The sequence below is a fragment of the Rhinoderma darwinii genome, chromosome 2 (assembly GCF_050947455.1).
Source record: "Rhinoderma darwinii isolate aRhiDar2 chromosome 2, aRhiDar2.hap1, whole genome shotgun sequence".
Lineage (NCBI taxonomy): Eukaryota > Metazoa > Chordata > Amphibia > Anura > Rhinodermatidae > Rhinoderma > Rhinoderma darwinii.
The window spans coordinates 391746219-391773349 of record NC_134688.1 but is presented as its reverse complement, the minus strand read 5'-3'; the positions used below and the strand labels follow the sequence as shown (position 1 = coordinate 391773349).

The 27131-nt window shown below is 38.8% G+C and overlaps 1 protein-coding gene across 3 annotated transcripts in view; it reads right to left on the bottom strand.

Moving 5' to 3' along the window:
- Window positions 1-27131, bottom strand: part of DHRSX (dehydrogenase/reductase X-linked) — a 263670-nt gene that overhangs the window by 200234 nt on the left and 36305 nt on the right. For all 3 annotated transcript variants that reach the window (XM_075853994.1, XM_075853995.1, XM_075853996.1), the window contains exons 2-3: window positions 8715-8822; window positions 4880-4948 (exon numbers count right to left, since the gene is read on the bottom strand). In XM_075853994.1, coding sequence (XP_075710109.1) covers window positions 4880-4948; window positions 8715-8822 — 177 coding nt within the window. The remainder of the gene's footprint in view (window positions 1-4879; window positions 4949-8714; window positions 8823-27131) is intronic.

Here is a 27131-nt window from a genome sequence, read left to right as displayed (position 1 = left end):
GTGGTACTATGACATAATTAATATTAACATTGGTTTGAAAATGGCATAGTAAAGTTCTTAAGTTCTTTGTGGTTGTTTTCTGGTTATGATTATGTATATCCTTCAATGACATATCACTTGTATGTATTATTGTACGCAGGTCCATGTTCTGGGACCAAGGATGGTTTATATTGTTTGAAAAAAGTTGTAAAAATTTTTAAATAAAAATGTATTGATTTAAAAAAAAAAAAAAGAATGCAATAATGAGACCATAATGCTGACCATACAAGGATCCTACTTCTTGATTCTCTGTGAACCTAAGCAGGAGGAAAGTATAACGTGGCCCTCAGTCTGTTTTACCTTCGGCATTTTCTATGGAGTGGAAAAGCCCCAAACAGGTTCACACCACCCATGATGACATCAGCGCCTGGAAGCTACAGTGACTGTTCCTATAGTATCGCTAAATAGATATTGAATTTTCCAAGAATAATTTCACACACAGAACTTTTAAAATAAGACTATAATAGGAAATATATGTAACTACAGAACTTTAAGAATGAGATTTTTTTCCCATTGATTGAACTGGCTCAGTAAGTAATTTCCAATCAAGTCACTGCAAAAGCTTTTCAACCCGCTTCCATTGTTCTCAGTCTGAAAAGAGCAAATCGTCTCCCGGCAATCTGCAGTTATTTCTACCCTGGAACAATATTTATATATGTGCATGGCCAAAATACTATAATTATGGTTTATTTCTATGTATGTAATAGCCGTTCATACGGTATCCAAAATCGCTTCATCAATGTATTGAATGCTTTCCTAATAGCAACTGGAAGAAAGATTTGTTTGTAAAAGAAAAAAAATATGGACCATTGCAGATTTGTCTCAGCTGGCTATAAAAATACCACAAAAACTACTTTGTAAAAGCCTATAGTAAAATAATTGTAGGGAGAACCGGAGGTGTGGGATGAGCTAGAAAGCTAGAGAAAAATTATATCTATAGCCAAAGAAACAGATATGGCCCCAATGAAGTGAATATTGCAGCATCCCTTTAAATCAAAAATATTCAAAGATATTTTGCTATGATTTGAGCGATTCTCCCATTAACCGATTACTATTAACAACTGCTAAGGGGAAGTCGTGCTGTCATATATAGCCATCATTAAATGCCGTGGTCAGGAGCTAGGAGATCAAATGTTACCCAATAAACACTGCAAATTGATAAGTTGTATAACTTATTATGCCTAGCGTTGGCATAGATATATAATGTAGGCTAACATTATAGTATAGTAACTTAAGCTAAAATAGTTTTTTTCTAAAAAATTAATACAAACATACACCATGTTTCAAAAACATTAACAGCATTCAGTGACCAAACTTTAACATTGCGTATATGAAGACGTTTGACTGCCCTGTAATTTCTGCGATATTTACAGGATCACGGACACAAGTGATAATATAATTCCCTTTCATTTGCAGGCAGCATGCCCTGTTAATTGTCAGCATTGGTAACTGAACAGGCTCCAAAGAAAAACACCCTTCCTTACCTCCTTAGTGAACACCCACAATGATTTCATCCACCGATGCTTTAATGAAAATGCTAAGAAATTAATTAAGTCATCTAAACTGTAAATTTTGCAATATGGGAAGCAATACTGCAATGTTGAGACAAGGTCACCTAGTCAATCATCCAATGAATTGTTAATGAATCAATTACAGTTTATACATTTTGCTTAATCTAGATAGTCTACATAATAAAAATGAACCTGTGTTGCGGAAATAAATTCGATTTACAAGGCAGCGTTAAATGTGTCCAAAAAAGACAAAAGTATAGTAGGTATGATACCTTTATTGGCTAACCATAAAAGTTGTATATGCGGCTTTCAGAGCACACAGGCTCCTTCTTCAGGCTAATTACAAATGAATGACTTAGAAAAAACGCAGAACATTTAAGATGTTACACAAAGACAAACAAGGCACAATGCCAGGGACAAATCAGATAAGAATTTGCATAAACTTCACTAAAAGTTTTGCCTGTATCTACACAAAGTATCTTAGGAGTCTGTAACATAAAGGTGAGGTCTTAACAAACTTTGGAAGGTCCTATAAATATTCCCGCCGCAGCCCTTTTTCAGATTTTCGTTCTTTCCTCCCCACCTTCCAAAAGCCATAACTTTTTTATTTTTCCGTCGATATAGTCCTATGAGGGCTTGATTTTTGCGGGACGAGTTGTAGCTTTTCGCAGCATCATTTATTGTGCCATATAATGTACTAGGAAACGGGAATAAAATTATTAGTGGGGTAGAAAATTAAAGAAACAGCGATTCCTCCAATGTTTTTTGCGCTTCGTTTATGGAATTCACTGTGCAATTAAAACAACATGTTAACTTTATCTTGTGGGTCAATACGATTACAGCGATACCAAATATATATATATATATATATATATATATATAGTTTTTTTCTATATATTACTACTTTTACACTTTTACTAAGTGTAAAAAATAAAATGTATTTTGTGTCGCCAAATTTTGAGAGCCATAACTTTTTTAATTTTCCATCAATTAAGTGGTGTGAGGGCTTATTTTTTGCGGGATAAGCTGTAGTTTTGGGGTACATGCGACGTTAGGTGACCAAAAAAATAGAGATTCTGGCATTTAAATTATTTTTTTTTACCGCGTACACTGTGCGTGTTAAATAATGATATATTGTAATAGTTCAGACAGTTACGGATGCAGTGATAACAATTATGTTTATTTTTTTATTTTACTATGCTCTAGGGGGGAAATGGGAAAATGTTTTTTTCTTAACTTTTAATATTTTTCACATATAAAAACACTTTATTTTACTAATTTTTACCTTTACTAATTTTTTATTAGTCCTCGTAGGGGACTTCAACCAACGATCGTATTGCAGTATATTGTGATTCTGACAGGCTTCTATTAAGCCCTGCCGGAGGCAGGGCTTAATAGGAGCACAAATATGGCGGACCTGGGGCCTTCATTAGGCCCCCAGGCAGCCATAGCAACCATAGCCGATGAGCTGTTAGAGTGGGTCACCCCCTCTTTCTAATGACTTAAATGCCGTGGACGCTATTGACCGCGGCATTTAACGAGTTAAACTAGCGGGATCACGCTCGAGCGCGATCCCGCTCGTTACTCTGAAGTGTCGGCTGTATCATACAGTATCATACATCGTATGGAGCGGGTTCTCTCCGTGAGCCCGTTCCATACTTCCGCTACCCGACTATTGCGTATGTATACGTCAAATGTTGGGCAGGGGTTAATCAATACTCAAGAACCAGTGCCACTGAAACTTGAGGTTATAGACTCATTTACATTTGGGGACTCAACACAATGATGTACTGCTACTTATACTGTAAATAGTATCGGTGTATAGACTCAATAGAAAGTCTATGAGCCCGTACTCTGATACATTGGCTTTCCGGAAAAAGCCGAACAGACACGAAGCGGCTGAGCGCTCACACGAGCGATTCAGCTACTTCGTTCTACTGGTTGGTGGGGGTCTCAGTGCTCGGACCCCCACCAATCCAAACTTCTCACATGTCTCTATGACATGTGAGAAGTTTGTCAAACATTTAGCTACACTTTAAAGATTGCTACATCTGTAATTGTTGCAATAATCAACATAATAAATCATTATTGCACCATTAGTTCTGTTCAGTCGTCCCATGAATGTGTCAAATGTATTGATCCAGCACACATATGTAATGTGAACCTGTTGATAACGGAGTGCTAGGGTGGGTCACATGACTGACCCCATGTTTAATCCTATTCCGTTAGCCTCTGGATGCATTACACAGGACTAATCTGTGGGCTATAAACGGTAAAACTACTGTGCAGAAACAGAGACTAATTCACTATATAATAGTATGAGAGCAGAATTTGAAACATATGAATATTAGAAAATTGTATGGCTTCCCATTTTATAAATAAATAAAGATAAGTTAAACCATTTTAAGCAGCATACACATTCAAAACATTTCGGCAGCGATGTTTCTCAACTCTCCTGCAAAATGCATGACATTGGATTGAATGTTTATTACAATAGGTAAAGTGGAATAAGATGTCCTACATGCCCGCACCCAACATCATAGGAGCGTAGGGCTGTACCAACATACAAATATTTGTGATTCCCAACAAACTTGGCAGAATCGGTTGAGATCAATCTATATCTACTCAAGAGCTTCAATGGTGCTTGTCTCACTCTAACCTTCCACTGCACTCTACTAACAGAAAACCTTAAAAATGCTAAAATTTGCCTTAGATGGAACCTTATTACTAGTACAAGGTAAGTAAAGAATTTACAAAATCACTTAATATTTTGAATTTTTTTGGGAAATTTGTGTATTGTGGAAAAAGTGTTTTCCATAAAATTTCATCAACTGCATTGGAAGGTGCAAAGGGAACAAAACTGCAACAGAAAACGGAAACCAAAAGCAGGGGTGACCCTACACAAGTAAAATTAAATCTGTCACATGACCACAATAAAATAGATGGCATTATTGAATTTACCAAAGATACAAAACGCTTATGTTGTGACATCTATTATAATCAGGACGCGGCGCTCCTACATGTTTATAAACATTGGTTCTCTTCTATATTGTAATTTCTATAAACCTGTATTGCTCAAGGATTCCCATTTTATGATTAAGAAGACATCTCTACAGACTAAATGTAAAAGGACGTCTAGAAGATAGAAGGAGCAGAAATGTTTATTTATGACTTATCAAGCCAACAAAAGCTTAAAAGACAAAGAAAAAAAAAAGTCAGGACGAAGAACAAGCCAAAGTTTTATGGTCTGCTAAGCAGTGCAAGTATCCAAGAGGCTGCACCATCAGCTCCCCGGCAGTCATGGTATTGACTTCATATATAATTCATACCTTTCTTATTCAGGGTGTCTTGTTGTATTTTTCTCACTGCTTCATTGCCATCAGTTTCATTGTTTCCTGCTGTAATGGATCACAGATTTGTTTATTGGTTAAATCACAATGGAATGATAACAATTGTTGCATAAAGCTGTTCATGTTTTAAAGAAAATATTCATGTGGATTGACAATGTAAAGCAGAATAGAACAGCGAGCTCAGAACCAAAGTTACACCATGATATGTAAGATATTTAGCGTACCTATAGATTGAATTTTTTGGGTAAGTAGTGCAAGCAAAGATAATAAACTATGTAATATAACTTGTTTCCTTCTTACTTATCAGATGCCTCTTTCTCCCTATACCCAGCTACTGGACTATTTGTAACTGTTCATAATCTCTGCATTCGCTGAAACCCCAGAACAGGTGTGAGGCTCGAAAGCGTAGGAGCTTCTCACTGAGGGACCATATTACACAGAGCAGAGCTACAGAGAGACTGGGTGAGTAGGCGTGGGAGCTAGTCTTCCTGCACACATATACTGTACACAGGTCTCTAATGGTGTGTGTGTGTGTGTGTGTGTGTGTGTGTGTGTGTGTGTGTGTGTGTGTGTGTGTGTGTGTGTGTGTGTGTGTGTGTGTGTGTGTGTGTGTGTGTGCGTGTGTGTGCGCGTGTGTGTGTGTGTGTGTGTGTGTGTGTGTGTGTGTGAGCTGAGCTCATAAAAAAAAAACTGTCAGCAGACACATCCTGCTACTATAAGAAAAGTACCTGGTCGCTTTCATTACAATCCACGTTTTTACCAGTAATATCTCTCTTTGGAGGATGGTTCTTTATCTACATTACCAGAGCACTGTTATTTATGAGGTTACTATAGATTGATACTATGTTCTGTTGTGCCCGCAGTCGCTGACCACCAGCACGTCTCACTTGCCGGCAGCCACAGGACTGTCTCTTCATGCCGGCGTCTCTCTCCCTGGAGACACCGACACACACTGCTGCAGCTCCCTCCTGTGTCCCGTAGGGTACACGCGTGCTCGGTCCCGGTCTTAAAAGGCCAGCGTGCGCACTTGTCTAAAGTTCCCCAGCCAACCCCGTTACACCCGCCCTTCCTCTCCTTGCCTGAGCGTTGTTTGTATTCCTGTGTTTGTCTATACAAATGGAACCTTAGTTGTATCCTGCTCCCAGTGTACCCGTATCCTGCTTCCCGTATCATGTATACTGTTTGCAGTGTTTGTTCCCGAGCCTAAGCCTATTTTTTGGAGTCGTGTGTGCCTCATCTGCCACGTCAAGCATCATCTGTGCCTGCTTCACTACGTGTCTGTTACTTCGAGTATCTGCCTGATCATCTACCCAGGTACTCATATTTGAGAGACTGTTGTTGAGTGTTGTTTGGCCAGCTGCTTCTCCGCTACGGCGGAACGTCCTAGTGGGTCCACATACCCTACGGCCCGGGACATGTTCCATTGGGACATGCATAGTAATTCGGTTAGAATTATTTTTCCTTCTTTCCTCTGCTTGGTATGGACGACATTGTATAAGTTACATCTACAGTCGTAGTTATATGTGATCAGCTGACGCAGTTTTATTCCGGGTTATTCCATCGACTGTTATTTGATGTCTGTATATTTTTTAAGAATTGCATAAATAAAGTGATATTTTTTATATGGGAAAATACTCAGAGACATTCTTTATAGGTGATATATTGGATAGTCCTTAGTCGGAACCTGCTTATGTGGCATATTTTTGGTTCAAAATTCAATTAAAGATAAAGAAGGGGAAAGCTGCTGAAAAATAAATACAGGTGACATTATGGTTAGTAATACTATTATTACTCAAGTACACACACATGACAACGTCTTCTGAAAATTCAAGAGAAATAATAGCTACGCTTTAACACTTTAATTTTGCAATGTCAAAGCTTCAGGTTGGTGGGAGATAAAGCCAACGCTTTTGAATGACCGTCACACAGTTCCATTCATTCATCCTATTCTATTATTCCTCTGAAGCATTGCATAAAAGAGCTCCAATTTGCAATGAGAGAAATACAAATAAAATTAAATCAAAGGACTTGTAAACCCATTGACTAAAACATGTTGCAGGTACAAGCGATCTATTACTTCCTTTAGTACTTGGTTGAGATAGCGGCAGCACCGGCCACCCACATATAAATTCAGCACTTTGGTCTGTAGAAAACCTTCAACATTACTGAATCACGTTCAAATCAACAACGCCCTTATGTGCTTAGAGCCACGCTGGCACATGTTAGAGAAGTCAGCGTTAGTGTGGCTCTAAACACTTAAAGAGGCTCTGTCACCAGATTATAAGTGCCCTATCTCCTACATAATCTGATCGGCGCTGTAATGTAGAGAACAGTGGTTTTTATTTTTGAAAAACGATAATTTTTTAGCAAGTTATGAGCAATTTTAGATTTATGCTAATTAGTTTCTTAATAGACAACTGGGCGTGTTTTTACTTTTTACCAACTGGGTGTTGTACAGAGGAGTGTATGAGGCTGACCAATCAGTGACATACACTTCTCATTGTTCCAGCCCAGCTTCTTTCACTGCACAATCACACTGTGCTGTGGATCATGCTGGGCTGGAACAATGAGAAGTGCAGGACACTGATTGGTCAGCGTCATACACTCCTCTGTACAACGCTCAGTTGGTAAAAAGTAAAAACACGCCCAGTTGTCCATTGAGAATCTCATTAGCATAAATCTAAAATTGCTCATAACTTGCTAAAAAATGATCGTTTTTCAAAATAAAAACCACAGTTGTTATCTACATTACAGCGCCAATCAGATTATGTAGGAGATAGGGCACTTATAATCTGGTGACAGAGCCTATTTAAGATTATGAGCGTTTCTTAGCATATGACTGCGTCAGTCATCGCGAATGATAATTTGCATATTATTTTCAAATGATGGTGGGCGAAATGACTAAAATCATCCATTTCGCCTTCTAATTATCTAATGTGTATGGCCAGCTTTAGAATGAATAATTTATACAATTCATGGTACTGACTTCATTGCCCCCATAGTTTTTCGAATCAGCAACTTGCAATGTATAATTTATGACAGAGATCAGGATTCTATGTAAACAGGTCATGGAATGGCGTGTTGATCGAAGAAGTTTGGCTTAGAATAGACAAGACATTTAACAAGCCTGTAACAACCTGAATGCATTCTTTGTCCTGACACATAAAATATCTCTGATCACTATTTTCAGTAGTTTAGGAGGGAATATGAGAAATACATATTGTTCATGCAATGTGGCTTTGTGTGCGTGTTGCCAGTGTGATAAGAGTGACTTATCCATCTTGGTAGAGGTTCTTTTTGGGTTGGATTACATTTTCCAGTAATTATCTTGTGGTAATAGAGGTTGGCAATCTTTAGTCTATAAATGAATATAAATCTATAAATCGTATCTGTGTCTGATACGATATTTAAAAAAAAAAATAAAAAAAAAAATGCAAGACAATGATTCCTAGCATGTTAAAGAGACACACCAGTGATTTTTTTATATTATTATTATTGACACCGTTTGTACAGTAGACCTGGTAAAAGGATGGGCAGGCCATTGTCATCTTTCAAAGCATGCCCTTTTTTGGACAGTGGAGGTCCCTTATGGAAACCTTGCATGCTTGCGGAGGAGCACCCAGTAGCACTGATTGTTGTGTGAGAAGACAATCAGGATTTGTGCCCCTTGGTCATTACTCAGACCGCTCAGCACTTCATACAGAAAATATAATGTGAGGAATTCCATCACCAGGTTTGAAGCTGGACTGTAAGGGACTAAGCTCGTGTTTTGAGCTCAGATGACTCAAATTTTATGGGAATATTGAGGACGTACCTATTATAACATGCATCCCAAGTTTTGCTAAATGTTTTGCTGTGTGGTATCCTATGCCTTTTCCACCTCCAGTGACAATGGCGACTTTTCCATCTTGTCGTGAGAGAACTAAAAGAAACAAAATATTATTAAAATATTTTAGATCAATTCTATAATTACTTGAGAACAGAGATTATTAAAAAGCTTTCTTGTTGTGACACACCTGCCTCACAATCAATTCTTCTGACTAAATTATTGTAATACATTAAACATTAATTATGAGAATGATCAGGATGCAAGATTATATCTCTATTGTAATAGTCAATGACAGTATATCTCACATAGAATCTGCAATGAATATGAGTATACAGGAGATGTCACCTCTCTTGACGTGTCTATTTTAGTAAATACTTGTATTCTCCATGAAATAAAAATTCTGGAGCATATTTTCGGAGAACTCCGCAATGTGCTGTTCCTCTGTTATTCCTTCTAGAAATGTATGAATGAATTGACAACTGGGTGTTACTATTCCGATTGTCAAAGGGGTGTGTCCCTACACAGTCTGAGACTCAGCACTGATTGGACATTGTCAGACTGTATAGGAACACCCCCCCAACTGGGAACAACCAGTTGTCAATATAGTCACACATTTCTGGTAAATAATAACAGAGGAACGGCACAATGTGAAGCTCTAAAAAAAGATGCTCTAGAATTGTTTTTTCATTCAGAATAAATTATTTAGTAAAACAGACATTTCTGGAGAGATGACAGGTCCTATTTAGCTTCATTTCATTTTTAGCTACCACATACTATATATATATATATATATATATATACACACACACATACATACACATATATATATATATGTACATACATCTATATCCCTATATATTATATATATACACACATACATACACGCACACATATACATACTATACACACAGACATATATGTATTTACATACATACTCACAAATATACACACACACATATATATATATATATATATATGTATATACACACACACACACACATTTTATATATATATATATATATATATATATATACACACACACATATATATATATCCCTATGACACACTGCCTTGGCTAAAACTGTGACAAAAATGTGTCCATATACATTTATTAGGCATTGCTGAAAAAGGATAAAATGAATATAAATGATATGAATCATAAATACTGCATAAGTCAATGGTATTTTTGCAATGTACTTTTTAACTTTAGCTTCAGGATAACGGAAATACATTTATAAAAATGTAAGGAGCAGAATAAATATTTCTTTTCTTTTTTTGTACATCACTGCCCTTCAAAAAGTAATGTCTACATTTAGAATAATACACGTAAAATGCTTTAAAGTGAAATTCCACCCATAAACACTATCTTTTTTTTAATCTACAGTAAATAGGTATTAAATTCTGTGCAGATTAATTTTTTTAATAATAATAATTATAATAATAGTTGCATTTATAGGAAAGCATTAAATGGGTTATCCAGGACTTTAACATTGATGACCTATCATTAGGATAGGCCTTCAGTTTTTGAACGTGGGGGGGGGTCTAACCTCTAGAACGCCTGCCATTTTGAAAAATGAAGGGTCCTTATTATGGTTTGTGTAGGCCCAGCATCTTGTCCCATTCATGTGCGAGAGCTGCGGCCCCTTAACTTTGCTAATCATCAGTTCCCGGAGATCAGACCCCCCACTGATAATAAATAAATGGCGTATTCTAAAGATATCAATGTTAAAGTTGCAGAAAACCCCTTTAAGTACACTCAACACACGCAACCATGATGCAATTTCCATTAAAAGTTATTTTATGCGACACAATAGTAGTAGCTTAAATAGTAATGCGAGTCCAGACCTATGGGTGACATGCAGATTTCCATGACGTTCAATGCAAGTGCTGCTAATGTGTATTGATACAACTGCCAGTACATTTGCTCTAGAGAAAAGGAAATGGTCTGTGCTTCCCCGCACCGAAAAAGGGAATTAAAAGAACGGTAATGCTCTATTCACACTGGCTCTCTATGCATACCAGATATTACGCACCAAAGATGGGATCCGATACTAGCCGTAAAATCTTTCAAGACGATTTTTCAGATTTAAGAAATCAGAATAAAATAATTATTTAAGCACAGCATATTTCACATTATAATTTAGTCTATGTTTGTATTACTAACGTATACAAATTATTTTATGTACATATGTATTGCTCCACTCAAAACAACTAGGTAAACAGGAGTTTGGCATATATTACTAAATCACATGTTTTTTGTACACTTTGTGATTTTCAAGCAGGTTGCAGTGGAGACCGCCCAAACTACCTGTACAAGAATAAACGACGATAGAGTCAGCGACAGCATAATGGAGCGGTTATTCTCAGTGCCGCTTTCCCACTCGGGGCAGCCGGTCTAATGACAAATCAGGCAAGCAGGAGATTCAAAAGGTAGGATCCGTCGGAGTATCGTTGCCTGTGAATAAGTTTCATTCTGTCTAGTTTTTACTTGCATTTTTCCTACTCTAACTTTGCACTGGATTTCACCTTTGTCCCATTTCTTCGAATTTTTCGAACTTGTTGTTCAGCCTCCTGGCCTATCTCCTGGACACGTCATTGGCTTCTGCTTTAATTTGTCACATTGTGTACTGCTCCTCCGTTAACAACTCCTGGCTCCATTCCTGACTACAGTTCAGAAATTCCCACAGCGCACCTGCTTTCCATTAGTGACTACTCAAAAGTACAGTGACCTGGGAATCTGACTGTGAAAATCTATACTTTCTTGTGGGGGTTCTAGACTCTGGACCTCGGTTTAGCAAATGCCAAAACAATTGCAGTGCAAAAATTCACTTCTCCTAAAAGAATAATCTCTAAATTAGTAGCTGTGGCTTCAATTATTTGTAACACATATACAGTAGTAAGATGTAGATGATGAAACAGAATTCTCAAATCTGTTTACAAAATATGACCTATCCTTAGGCCTCATGCACACGATCATATTTTTTGCGGCTGCAATTTATCCGCATTTTTGCAGATAAATTGCAGACCCATTCTTTTTTATGGCCCCATGCACACAACCGTGATTTACATGGATCGGTGCGGGGGCCGCAAATCCGATAGACCACTACGGACTTGTGATTTTGTGGACCGCAAAACCAATATGGTCATGTGAATGAGGCCTTAGAATACAATTACTAGCACAAATTATAAAGCGAAAGCAAAAATCGGAATAAAAATTTGAATTAACCTTTAGCTAACATACCAGACGTTTTGATGATAAATTTTAGCATGTCAAGACATTGCAGAGGAATGACAAAGTATATACACAAACATCCGAAAAAGAACACCCTCCCATTAGATCATATCGGCAAAGGGCAGGGCAGACAACTAATGATTCAGCTTTTTAACATTACTTCTTATAATTGACAGATACTTTAATTAAATGTTCCACATAGTCCAAATGTATTCCATTTCATTAGCGTGTTATCACATTTTTTGTGTCTGCAGACCTGATGTCTGTTAGGCTATGTTCACATTTGCAGCCATTGCAAATTCCGTCAGATTTGACACAAAAAATAGCACTGCATGGGCGTTGGATCTGCCACTGCAACGAAAGCTTCCGTTATAAACAGAATCTACAACACAGAATTAAACATAAAAGGAAACCTAAAGTAAAGTAAAGTGCAAAAATAGCGATCCCTTAATATAAGGAGTATATTGGGTATTCGGTCTTCCAAATATATATTTTAGAACTATAGGAGAATTTTACATTTTTGCACTAGTCCTGTTGATTTGCAACTCCAAAAATGGCTGATGACAGTACAAAATACAGTCGATATGCATATGATTTTTCAATGTAAAGTACTGGAATCGTGTGGCCTGTATACCTTTGAAATGGATATTATAAATTGGATGCTACCATCAACAGTTATGAGAGACATTAGCCAGTAACCTGACAGTACTGTGAAGAGCTATAGTACAAGCTAAAAAGAGAAACCAATATATAAAAAAAACAAGCCATATCGTGGTTACTTATAACGCTTTAACCCAGCTATAGTAAACCAAACATATATCACTATAGAACCTTAACCCACTATGGACAATCCTCTTTTGTTAGAAGTGTCCCCCGACAATAAGCTGCTCACAGGTTGTAACTCCCAAGGGAGACACTTGTTGCAGATGCTCTCAGCTAGGCTCGAAGAGGAGCCCTAAATAGCGGACACCCCTTTAGTAACTCCTAATTCTCCAATAGTGTATCTAAAAATTGGGTTTCTAAACCAGACAACCCCTTATCTGGAAAACCATAAGCAAATTTAGTATTAGGAGGACCTGTTGTCTGAGCATATGTACTATATTGCCAAAAGTATGTGGACACCTAACAATAGAGTATTTGTGAGGTCAGGAACTGATGTTGGATTAAAGGGCATGGCCCAACCAGTGTTTCAATTCATCCCAAAGGTGCTTGATGAGATTGAGATCAGGGCTCTGTGCGGACCACTTAAGTTCCTCCACATTAAAATCGTCAAACCATGTCTTTATGAACCTAACCTTGTGAACAAGACCACAGTCATGCTGTAAAAGAAAAAAGCCTTCCCTAAACTGTTGCCACAAAGTTGGAAGCATACAATTGTCCAAAATGTCTTTGCATGCTGTAGCATTAACATTATTTTTCACTGCAAAAAAAAAAAAAAAAAAAAGGAGTGCAAACCATGAAAAATGGCCCCTGACCATTGTCCCTCCTACACCAAATTTGTGGCACTATGAGTCACATTCTTCTGCCCTCTGACCAACCCATATACAGCCACCGGACTGCCAGATATTGGAATGTGATTCATTACACCAGAGAACAGCTTTTCACTGCGTCGTGCTTTACACCACTCTAGCTGCCGATTGGCATTGTTCATGGGGATCATGGTGACAGAATACGCTAACATTCCGAAAATAATGCATACGAACGGGATATTGTATACTTCATTCACATGCCCAGCAAAACATATATGTGGAATAATGAACGCACTGATTGTCAAATCTGCAGCATTTTCCTTATTGTTGCAGATTCTGCACTAAAAAAAACAGTGGAGTAACATTATTGGCTGCAGATGTCCTGACCAATCCACTGCAGATATCCAAGTGTCAGCTGGGATTTATGCTGTGGATTTTCCAAAAACATCCATAGCGGATTTGCCTATTAATAATCTGTGCTTTGTTACATAGCCCAATAGAATGAACAGTTGACCGGGACAGATCTAGCAGATCAGAGATTTCACATACTGACGTGTGGCAAAGGTGGAATTCTATGACACATTTAACCCCTTCACGCACCTGGACGTAACTGTACGTCCTGGTGCAGGAGGTGAAGTATGGAACTGGTCCACATGCTGCGGGTGTCAGCTGTGCGGGTGTCAGCTGTGCATTATTGCGGACACCCTGCACTAATGGCTAGGAACAGCGATCGCTCTGTTCCGGTCTAATTAACCACTTAGATGCTGCGGTCAATAGCGACCACGGCATCACAGCCACTAGAAAGAGGGGTGGCCCCCTCCAATAGCCCATCGCCCCCCCAGCGATGCGATCGCAGGGTGCCGATGGTTGTCATGGCAGCCCGGGAATCTTCTTTCTGCCTCGGTTAAGCCCTTCCTCTGACGATCGCTGGTTCAAATCTCCTTGGGGGACGACGACATATAAAAACTATAAATAAAAGTTAAATAAAGGTTTTCTCTAGTAAAAAAATTTTATATTAAGTTCCAAAAAAAACAAAAACCCTTTTCCCATTTTCTCCTCTAAAGTAAAGTAAAAAATAAACTAAATTAGTATTGTTGCCTCCATAAAAGTCCGAACTATTACAATATAAAATTATTTATTTCGCACGGTGAACGCTGTAAGAACAAAAAAAAAATGTAAAAAAATTGCTATTTTTTGGACTCCTTAGCTCTTGAAAAAATTTAAGAAAAAGTAAGCAAAAAGTTGTATCTACCAAAAAATGGTTCCAATAAAAACTACAGCTCATCCCACAAAAAAAAATAAGACCTCATACCTCTCAATCGACAAAAATATAAACAAGTTATGGCACTCAGAATGTGGTGAAACAAAACAAATGTTTTTTTTTAACAAACAGTTTTTTCTTTGTAAAAGGTTGTTTTTACTGCATGGTGAAAGCCGTAAAAATGAAACACAAAAAACAATGGAGTTTTTTCCAGTTTCTCAGCACATTATGGTACTTTAAATAGTGCCAACTACAAATCCGACTGCAGAAAATAAGCCCTCACACCACTCCATTGACAAAAAAATAAAAAAGTTATGGCGCTTAGAAGGCGGGGAGTGAAAAACGAAAACAAAAAAATGCCTTTGTCCTGAAGGGCTTAGGGTTTGTTCACACGCCCTATTTACGGACGTAATTCGGGCGTTTTAACCTCGAATTACGTCCGAAAATACGGCACCAAAGCTTCGTCAAACATCTGCCTATTCATTTGAATGGGCTTTACGATGTTCTGTGCCGACGGTCATTTTTTTTACGCGCCGCTGTTCAAAGACGGCGCGTAAAAAATACGGCCGCGTCAAAGAAGTGCCTGTCACTTCTTGAGACGTAATTGGAGCCGTTTTCCCTGGACTCCATGGAAAAACAGCTCCAATTAGGTCCGTAATGGACGCAGCGAAAAGCGCCTGCACTTGCCATTACGTCTGAAATTGCAGAGCTGTTTTCTCCTGAAAACAGCTCCGTGATTTCAGCCGTTACGGACGTGTACGTGTGAATATACCCTTAGAGTTACTGAGCTCTTCAATACAACCCATACTACTACCAATGGTCTACGGAGATTGAATGTGTGCTTGAATGTATGTACCAGTTTGCAATGGGTGCAGAAAAAAACCCTCAATTCAATAATTAGGAGGGGTGAAGTGTATGCCAAATGTTTGCCTGTTTCATGGTAAGTGAAAGACCAAATTGCTGTCTCTGGTCCTAGAATCATGACGTCCTCATACTAACCACTCACTTATAGTCTTAAAAGGGTATTCCCATTTGAAACATTTATAGCTTATCCACAGGATATGCCATAAACAGGGGCGTAGCTAGGGGGGGCAGGGCGTGACTTAGAGGGGAGCGCCAGCGCCACCCTTTCCTGCACTATAATTGTATCTGCGTCTATAGGACACAGGTACAATTAGGAGCAATGAATGGCTGGTTACGTTCCGTGCCCGGCCATTCAGCGCCTTTCTACCAGTGAAGCGGCGCGATACTTTGGAAAATCATTCCCAGTTCAACCCCAGGAGACCTGCGCAGAAGAGAGCAGGTCTCCATTGCTGCCGGGCGGCGTGGGAACAGGATTAAGGTAAGTTTGAATAGTTTGTTATTTTATCGTAATAAAAAACTGTGTGGCATTATCTACAGGGGGGGGGGCTTTATCTACAGGGGGCTTTATCTACAGGGGGGCTATATACTGGTGTGGGCTATATGTGGAGCACTATATACAGGGGTGGGCTATATCTACAGGGGGCTATATACAGGGGTGGGCTATCTGTGTAGCACTATATACAGGGGTGGGCTCTATCTACAGGGGGGCTATATACAGGGTTGGGCTATATGTGGAGCACTATATACAGGGGTGGGCTATATCTGCAGGGGGGCAATATACAGGGTTGGGCTATATGTGGAGCACTATATACAGGCGTTTGCTATATCTACATCGGGGCTATATACAGGGGTGGGCTATCTGTGGAGCACTATAGGGGGAGCTATATGTGGGACACTATATACAGGGGTGGGCTATATGGGGGCACTATCTACAGCGGGCTCTATGGCAGGCACTATCTAGAGGGGGCACAGTGTATGTGTGTGGGACACGGTGTATGGTGCTATTATAATTAGAGGTGCAGTGTATGGCGCTATTATATTTAGGGGCGTAGTGTGTGGCATAATGAAAGCTTTATCTTTGTTTATAGGTGTAGAAATGTAGGAAAAGTGAGAAGCTGAAGACAACTGAGCGGCAAACTGCAGAAATGGGCTGTGACCGGGAGAAGTCATCATAGAGGTCAGGACCGGATGGAGAAAAAGAACTAGAATCTGAAACGTCACCGGTGAGTCACTTAATGTAAATGTTCATTCTGCCTCTAATCAGCACTGTATGATCTGCAGCGAGATGATGGGTGTTATGATTAGGATATGATTTTTTTGTGAAACAGCAACTCCCAGCATATCCTTACCATTGTTCGGGCCGTGCTGGGAGCTGGAAACAATTTAGGGCAAACCTATACGGCAGGGGTTGCACTAAAATTGAGCTGTATTTGTGCTGGTGCTGTATATATGTACTAAGCTTGATTCTGGGGCTGTATTTATGTACTGAGCACTATTCTGGTGTTGTGTATAGAACTACACTACCGTTCAAAAGTTCGGGGTCACCCAGACAATTTTGTGTTTTCCATCAAAACTCACACTTATATTTATCAAATGAGTTGCAAAATGACTAGAAAATATAGTCAAGGCATTGACAAGGTTAGAAATAATGATTTTTATTTCAAATAATAATTTTCTCCTTCAAACTTTGCTTTCGTCAAAGAATGCTCCATTTGCAGCAATTACAGCATTGCAGACCTTTGGCATTCTAGCTGTTCATTTGCTGAGGTAATCGGGAGAAATTTCACCCCATGCTTCCAGAAGGCCCTCCCAGAAGTTGGATTGGCTTGATGGGCACTTCTTGCGTACCATACGGTCAAGCTGCTCCCACAACAGCTCTATGGGGTTGAGATCTGGTGACTGCGCTGGCCACTCCATTACAGATAGAATACCAGCTGCCTGCTTCTTCCCTAAATAGTTCTTGCATAATTTGGAGCTGTGCTTTGGGTCATTGTCCTGTTGTAGGATGAAATTGGCTCCAATCAAGCGCTGTCCACAGGGCATGGCGTTGCAAAATGGAGTGATAGCCTTCCTTATTCAAAATACCTTTTACCTTGTACAAATCTCCCACTTTACCAGCACCAAAGCAACTCCAGACCATCACATTACCTCCACCATGCTTGACAGATGGCGTCAGGCACTCTTCCAGCATCTTTTCAGTTGTTCTGCGTCTCACAAATGTTCTTCTGTGTGATCCAAACACCTCAAACTTCGATTTGTCTGTCCATAACACTTTTTTCCAATCTTCCTCTGTCCAATGTCTGTGTGCTTTTGCCCATATTAATATTTTCCTTTTATTAGCCAGTCTCAGATATGGCTTTTTCTTTGCCACTCTGCCCTGAAGGCCAGCATCCCGGAGTAGCCTCTTCACTGTAGACGTCGACACTGGCGTTTTGCGGGTACTATTTAATGAAGCTGCCAGTTGAGGACCTGTGAGGCGTCTATTTCTCAAACTAGAGACTCTAATGTACTTGTCTTGTTGCTCAGTTGTGCAGCGGGGCCTCCCACTTCTCTTTCTACTCTGGTTAGAGCCTGTGTGTGCTGTCCTCTGAAGGGAGTAGTACACACCGTTGTAGGAAATCTTCAGTTTCTTGCCAATTTCTCGCATGGAATAGCCTTCATTTCTAAGAATAGACTGTCGAGTTTCACATGAAAGCTCTCTTTTTCTAGCCATTTGGAGAGTTTAATCGAACCCACAAATGTAATGCTCCAGATTCTCAACTAGCTCAAAGGAAGGTCAGTTTTATAGCTCCTCTAAACAGCAAAACTGTTTACAGCGGTGCTAACATAATTGCACAAGGGTTTTCAAGTGTTTTCTAATCATCCATTAGCCTTCTAACACAGTTAGCAAACACAATGTACCATTAGAACACTGGAGTGATATTTGCTGGAAATGGGCCTCTATACACCTATGTAGATATTACATTAAAAACCAGACGTTTGCAGCTAGAATAGTCAATTAGCACATTAACAATGTATAGTGTATTTCTGATTAATTTAATGCTATCTTCATTGAAAAAAACTGTGCTTGTCTTTCAAAAATAAGGAAATTTCTAAGTGACCCTAAACTTTTGAACGGTAGTGTATATTGCTTGTAAAATGTACAAATGTTTTTATGCTCATAAAAAGAAATGTGGAAAAGAAATGACACGTCATTGATTGGTAGAGAAAACAAACATGGCGAGGGGGAAGGAGATGTCGGGAAAGAGGTTGAGGGGGCGCCAAACTGAATCTATGCCCCAGGTGCTGGCTACGCCTCTGCCATAAATGTCTGTTAAGGTATGTGCACACGACCTCTTTTCAGACGTAATGGAGGCGTTTTACGCCTCGAATTACGCCTGAAAAAACGCCCCTAATAAGCCTACAAACATCTGCCCATTGCTTTCAATGGGAATTACGATGTTCTGTTCCCACGAGCCTTTATTGGATCTGTCACCACCTGAAAAAAAAAGTGTGAGGGAGTACTGTAAACAGTGTAGACCAGCGAGCTACGACAGTTATGCATAACAATTTACCTGTCCGACCACGGATCTAATGAACGTAACTAATGGCATCATAGAGATCTATGGATCAGGACTTGCGGTCATAACACGGGAGCTAAAATGAGCCCGCATTACGATTGTGTGAAACTGGCCTTAGTCTACATAAAAAGTTGATCCTTTTTTTTCTGTGAGACTCATAATGATGCAAATTGAATTAGTCTTCATCAGTTTAGTCATGATAATTTTTCCTTTTTATTGAAACCAATGCAGGTAGGATTGAAGTAACGGATAGAAAAACTGTTGCAATTCACAAGGATCAAGTTATATCAGTTTAGATCAGATGCAGAATGAAGAAAAAAAAATGCAAATGTAACCTTGATAAATGCATGCAATCGGAGTAGTAATTCACTATGAAATGCAGAAGGCTTTGTTTACCTGCAAATAATTGTGGAAATTGCTCGATGGAAGGTTATGGCTGAAAAAGGTCTGTATTATATGGCACCATATCTCAGAGGCATTGGTTCTAAGGGAGAATACCATCGTAACGTGGAATCTGATAGAAATTTCGTCATTTTTTATTTCACATTTTGTATGAATCCGACAGAAAACCCCTCTGTATGCTTCTGTATGACATTGAAGCCATATAGAAGTATAGTATATACCCATAGATGCCATATTACAGCTGTATGCAACTTTGAACTTGTACAGAGCTGTAATACAACATGCATGAAGCCTTAATATGATTATATTGAGAGGTATTTTAGAAAATGATATAGTCACCAGCAGTCAGCATGGCTTTATGAAACCAATTTGCTTGCTTTCTATGTACTGAACAGAAAACTAGACAGAGGGCTGGAGGTAGGATTCCATGCTGTATCTCAAATGCAGTTATCTAATGAGTTAAAATCAATTGGTCTGGATAATAATAATAAAATAATACAATTTGTAAATGGATAGAAAAATCTGACTAAAATTCTGAAGAGTAGCCATATATGCCTCATATCCAATCTGACCTAATATGATAAATGGCGTACCCCAGCCATCTGTACTGGTAAAATTACAATTTCTAAATGGCCCTGCTGAACTTAGCTGTACTCCCTGTATTTGAATTTGACACCAAGCTCTGTAGTATTTCAGAATCTGCGCAGGATAAACTGGAACCAGGATACATTGGCTAAAGACAATAAACTAAACTATGAAAATAAAACTACATAAAACTAAATAAAACGATTCAATGCCAATCAGCAGCATCTAAAGCCAACAAAATACTGTCTTATATCGGAAAGGCAATGCCCTAAAGATAAGATATTTATATTACCACTTTTTAAAGTATTGGAGTGGTAACATTTTGAATATGCAATCCAGTTTAGGGCAAAGTTCTTAAAAAAAGACATCAGGGAGATTGAAAAAAGTTCAAGTAAGAACTACAAATCAATAAGGAGGAATAGAAGAAATAAATTCTAAGAAGAAATTATCAAGCTAAATTCATTCACTATAGACTTCACTCACGGTTAGAACTGTGATGTTATGGAATATGCTCCTAAAGGAACTGATCATGTCAGAAAGCGTTCATAGATTTAAGAAAAGGTTAGACATTTTTCTCAAGAAACACAAGTTACCAGTATTAGGCCCAGTTCACACTGAGTTTTTTTGCCACTAATTTTGACATGGAAACTGCATTGCAATCAGCACCAAATATCGGCCGAGATCGCCTCCCATTGATTTCAAAGTAAGGCGGAGCTGATTTTTTGCGGGCGGCTTTTAGCTGCTCACAGGAAAAAAAGTGGCATGTCCTTTCTTGCCATGGTTCTGCCTCTGACCTCCCATTGAAATCAATGGGAGTCAGAAAAAGCTTTTTTCGCAGCGTTTTTTGCCCGTGGCCCTCGATGGTTTTACTATATTTGCCATCTAGCTATATTTAAGTGGTATGCTGCCCTGTACTTCACTAACACATTGTCAGGTCGTGCCTGGTCTTTGGACTACAGGTGTGTTCACATTACTTTTTTTAGGTTAAAAATAAACACAGAATGCTTTTGGCACATATGCTGAACGAAAAGAGTTTGCAGATGGTCGGGAGGTTGGCGCCGGGACATTTTTTTTCTGCTGTTCTAAAAAGCGTGGTATGCATCCCATGTGGTTGATGTTTCTTTAACATGGCAGCCTCGGGCGAAGGTAGGCACTGTATGGCACAGTTGGTTACGTCAGGAAAATTCCTCGCGTATATATATGCCTAACGTAATCCAATAGTGTGATGTGAACAGAGCCCATTGATCAACATATACTGCATTACCCATGGTATACATAGAATTAAATGCATGGTTATAGGGAGAAGATAAGCCATCAATGAATATACTATATGTTTTATGTAGTTGTTTGGAGCCTATGGTGTATGTGTATGACATGTATGACCATATATATGTCTATTAAACCAAACAAGCTCACATACTTGGGTAAGTCTTGTATTCACAGTGTTGTTCTCGGTCATTTCAGTCTGTAGAGGATTTTGGCTTTACAACTAAGAGCACCATTCAAACGGGTGCATTTAAAGGTCCATTTCTGTATATCTCTTTATACAGCAAAGTAGGAGAAGCATCCTTATCCCAAACATAAGTTTCAGAAAATATTTCTACTCACATTACGGTAAATGTGCACGTGTTGGTGAATGTACAAAAAGGTTTTCAATCAATACAAAATAACTACACAGATAGAATAGAGCTTCTTTAGTTTTTATAGAATTCAGATGTGTACAAATGCTCAGCATACTAAAAAAGTGTGGGACAAGTTTGTACTTTGGCCTTGTTAACACAGAGTTTTTGACATGTCATTGGACGCGTAAACCGCGTCGGAAAACGCGCCAAAAAATTCCCAAAAACGCCCCCTACTGATTTCAATGGGAAGCGATAAAACCGGCTCACGGGAAAAAGAAGCGACATGCCCCATCTTCGGGCGTTTACGTCTCTAACCTTCCATTGACAACAATGGGAGGAAGAGAAAGCATTTTTCGCTGCGTTGCCGTGGCGCTCAATGGCCGCGGGAGAAAAACGCCACGAAAAACGCGGCAAACGGCATGCAGGCAGATCGAAATCTGCCTCAAAAGTTTCTGCCTGCAAAAAACTCTGTGTGAACAGGGCCTTTAAGGGGGCAAGTAACAGAAGACATATCTGAAGTTAATGAGCTGTTAAGGGGACATGTTGATTATTCCTTTAACATCAAATTTCTACTTCAGTAATAAATTGGTTGTACTTCCAAAATGCAGAGCATCCAACAGTGACATCACCTAGAACGGGGAAAAAAAAAGTTTTTGAAAAAAAGTTTCACATTAAGGCTGGGTTCACACAACCTATTTTCAGGCGTAATGGAGGCGTTTTACGCCTCGAATTACGCCTGAAAACATGGCTCCAATACGTCGGCAAACATCTGCCCATTCATTTCAATGGGTTTGCCGATGCATGCTGCCGACAACCTGTAATTTTACGCGTCACTGTCAAAAGACGGCGCGTAAAATAACAGCCTCGTCAAAGAAGTGCAGGAAACTTCTTGGGACGTAATTGGAGCCGTTTTTCATTGAATCCAATGAAGAACAGCTCCAAATTACGTCCGTAATGGACGCCCCGCAAAACGCGAGTACGAGCAATTACGTCTAAAATTCAGGAGCTGTTTTCTCCTGAAAACAGCTCCGTAATTTCAGATGTAAATGCAGTTATGTGCACATACCCTTACTGTTTCCTATGGAAGATTTAAGTTTTGCACGTATTTGTGTTCTCTTCTCTTCTCGACACACATTATTATAGTAAGGGAGATTTATTTTCTTTTTTTTTTCGTCTCCATCTTATTCAATTCATGACTAGGCTCATTTTCATATGTGTGTCATGGGCTGGTTTAGAATGTGTCAGGGACTATTCATCAGATTTTTCCATTTTTTTTGTGTGATAAATATAGCTTTATTTATTTATTGTACTCGTTCATAATATGTTAGATGGCCAATAGAGGACATAGAAGCAGAGTATTTTGATGACACTGCATAGTGATCAGAAAGGAGGCATATTCAAACTACCACCGACAGGCGCACCGCACCGGTGACCATGCTGGGGAACATTTTAAATTTTGTATTCTATGAGCCTCTAATACTCATAGGGTCCAATTTTCTTTCAAGTGCACAAAGTTCAGGAGGATCCCAATGCATGATGTTTAAAGAAAATGGCTCTCATATAGTACAAAGCTACACAAATAATCTGTGCATAAACATACAAAGCCGCACCAATATGACAGATACGGTATAGCTGCAATAGAATCTATTTATACAAAGAGGTGTGTTATAGGGTTGCACCTAATCCACCCACAACAAGGATTACCTTTAAGAACTCGTAACCACATTTTCTATTTAACATTTTTGGTGGTCGGTGTCAGGGGCCCATAAACTAAAGGAAAACGACTGAGCTCCATCAGAGACAATAAAACAAAGCATTGTTAATTCATGTTTTGTTTTACAAGCTCATAAAACAAGGTCTACAACAAGGTGTAATTAAGCATTAGCGTTTACACGAGCTGAATCCTGATACAGTTCTTGTAATCAACCTGCAGAATCTCTCAAGATACACAGCTCCAGCACATAGACCTAATTTGGGATGATCATTATTTCTGTATTAGGTTCAACTTCCATTATATGTATATCATATTTAGTCCTAAAATAAACAACACACTTTTACTCATAGGATTATGGGAGAGTCACACAAGATTATCCAATCCAACTTATTGACTACACAAAAAACAGTCCCACTCAAAATATTTTAAATGATTTTTACAGCAATGCTCAGACTAGTCCCGTCGCTGTTATTTAACTTCAAGGGAAAAAAAATGGTTTTCTGAATAGTGGACGCGCTGCACGCTAGACGCACCTGCTGGAACCCAACTGTGGCGGAAGAGCAGGGTCAGATCCGTGATCACAATGGCAACTACTGCCCTGAGTACGGGAAATGCAGGAAGTAGCGCTCAGTTGTCTTGATGGAGAAAACAGTCAGCGGTTCCAGACTGTACACCCGAGCATCTCCCAAAACCACCATAGGCAGCCTGAACAATTTGTAGTATAAAATCTGTACAAAAATGTAAAAATCATAATTTTGTAATGTCTCAACTAATTTAAAAGGATTCCATGTTTTCTTCTACAATCATATACACATAACAGATATCGGAGTTGGTGATGGTCATTGCTCATTGGTAATATTACATGTTATATGTGGTATTACAAAGAGCGACTGCAGCCAACTCACTCCATAAAAATGTCTACAACTAAATAAAAGAAAGCTTTTTTAATATGTTTTATCTTTACCTCATAACTGAGGATGTAACATTTTAAACCAATAAACAAAAAAGAAACATTAACGTTGGGGTAAAAAATAAATAACCTAACTAAGCTGCATGAGTTACGATAAGAACCCAGCAGGGATTCATCGAACGTTAAAATAACAGCAACTGTAACAGACAAAATCAAAACAATTCAGTATTGTCATCTTTTATGAAGTAAATCATTTTAGCTTTGCAGTCTCATATTTACTTCATTGAATAAGAGGACCAGGGAGTGTGAGTAATTATCTTCATAAATTATAAACCAATGTTTTTTCTTCATAACAGCGGGCATTCTCCATTATCGTGCCGCTACAAAGCAGCAATCTCGGAAATGTGCCCAGCCCCACAAATCTCTTTAAAAAGAATCCAGTTTTATACACAAAAAAAAAACACACAACAAAATAAAAGGTAGGCACTACATATTTAACCCAACCAGTCTATTTTACACCTTAATGACCAAGCCATTTTTTACATTTTTCCATCGTCTCATTCAGCTATAGCCTTTTCATTTTTGCGTAGACATAGCTGTATAAGGTCTTGTTTTTTGCGGGGCAAGTTGTAATTTTTAATAGAACCATTTTGGGGTACATAGAATTTATTGATTAACTTTTATTGACTTTTTTTGGGGGGGGAATAGAAAAAAAAAAATCGGCAATTTCGCCACACTTTTTTGCATCCTAAATTTACGCCGTTTACCGTGTGGTATAAATAATACAATAACTTTATTCAGTGGGTTGTTGCGATTGCAACGATACCAAATTTGTATCGTTTTTGTATGTTTTACTACTTTTACACAGTGAAAACACTTTTTTTTTCAAAATGATTTGCTTTTGTGTCTCCATATTTGAAGAGCCGTAACGTTTTTATTTTTTCGCCGATGCAGTTGTAGGAGGTTTTTTTTTTTGTGGGAAGACTTGTAGTTTTTATTGGTACCATTTTGGAGTAGATGCGACTTTTTTATCACATTTTGTTTTAATGCTGGATTCAAAGAAAACAGCAATTTTTGCATGGTTTTTTTATTTAATTTTTTTACGACGTTCACCGTGTGGGTTAAATGATGTAATAAGTTTATAGTTGGGGTCGTTATGGATGCGGCGATACCAAATATGTGTAACTTTTTTTACTTTATTTTGTTTGTTAATAATAAAGCAGTTTTTAAAGGGGGAAAAGTGTGTTTTTCATTTTTTTTTCACTTTTTATGAAACTGTTTTTTTAACTTTTTTACTAGTCCCACTAGGGGACTTCACTATGCGATTATCCGATTGCATTTATAATACACTGCAATACTTCTGTATTGCAGTGTATTATGCCTGACCGTGTAAAACGGACAGGCATCTGCTCGGTCATGCCAGAGGCCTGATCTAGCAGGCATTCACTACAGGCAGACCTGGTGGCCTTTATTAGGCCCCCGGCTGCCATCGGAGACACAGAAACTCAGCCATTTTATCACCGGGTGTCAGTGAGATGAGGGAGCTCCCTCCCTCTCTCCAAAACCACTCAGATGCGGTGCACGCTATTAAGCACCGCATCTGAAGGGTTAAACGGGTGAGATCGATACTGATACACGTTCTAGCAGCTACCTCTGGCAGCTGAGAGAAGGGAGATTTGACAGCTCCCTGCTCGGTTTACTTATTCCGATGCAGCGACGTAAAAAGTCTATTGCATCGGAATAAAGCCTGTTAGTGACCGACGTAAAAACACTATGGGGCGGTCACTAACGCGTTAAACCAAAAGTTAGAAAAGTTATTTCTTTAATCCCCTTAAGGATCAATTTTAGACCGGAGAAGAGGTATTCCCAACTGAAATATTTATGGTATACCCAGATCTGGGACCCACCCTTATCTCCAAAGTAGGGGTTAACTGGCCCCCGTCCTGAATAGTAAGGTGGCTGCTGCATCCAGGCGAAGAATGGAGAGGTGGTCAAACCCACTTGCACAGGCGCGTCCAGCTCTCCACTAATTCTCCAACTGGACAAGGCGGAAGCCTCACGGGTCGAGTGACTCCCATTCTGTAGATAGGTGCTCGTTCCAGAGCTGGGACCCGCATCTATCAGACATTTATGGCATATTGAGTGGATATGCTACAAATGTTTTAGTTGGGAATACTCCCTTAACGAATAAGCATTTTTTTGTTTTTACATCATGGCATTAAAGAACCATAACTTTATTCTTTATTTTCCCGTTCCCTGTTCGAGGACTTTTTTTTTGCATGACCAGTTGTATTTCTCAATGGCACCATTTTAGGGTATATACAATTTATTGATTAACTTTGATTCATTTGTTTATGAAATGTTTGCCTTGTGGTATAAATAACGTGATAGCTTTATTCTTCGAGTCATAACAGTTGCAGAGATACGAAATATGTATAGTTTTTTTATTATCATTATGTTTTAGTACTTTTGCACAGTAAAAGAATGTTTTATTGGAAAAAAAAAAAAATCATACTTGTGTGGACCGCATTCCAACAGTCAAAATGCTTTTTTTTTTCTGATGACGGATTCACTTTTTTGTTTTGAGGGGGTAAATGGGGAAAAAAACTGGAAATTTTACTTTGATCGCTAATATGATGCTTTAAAATTCTTCAAAGCATTATTGTCTGTCAGAGTTACACTGACAGGCAATGTATTAGGCCATGCCTTTGGTATGGCCTGATAAGCTTTCACCTACGGCAGACCTGGGGACTTTTGTTAGGTCCTCGGCAGATATCGTAAAC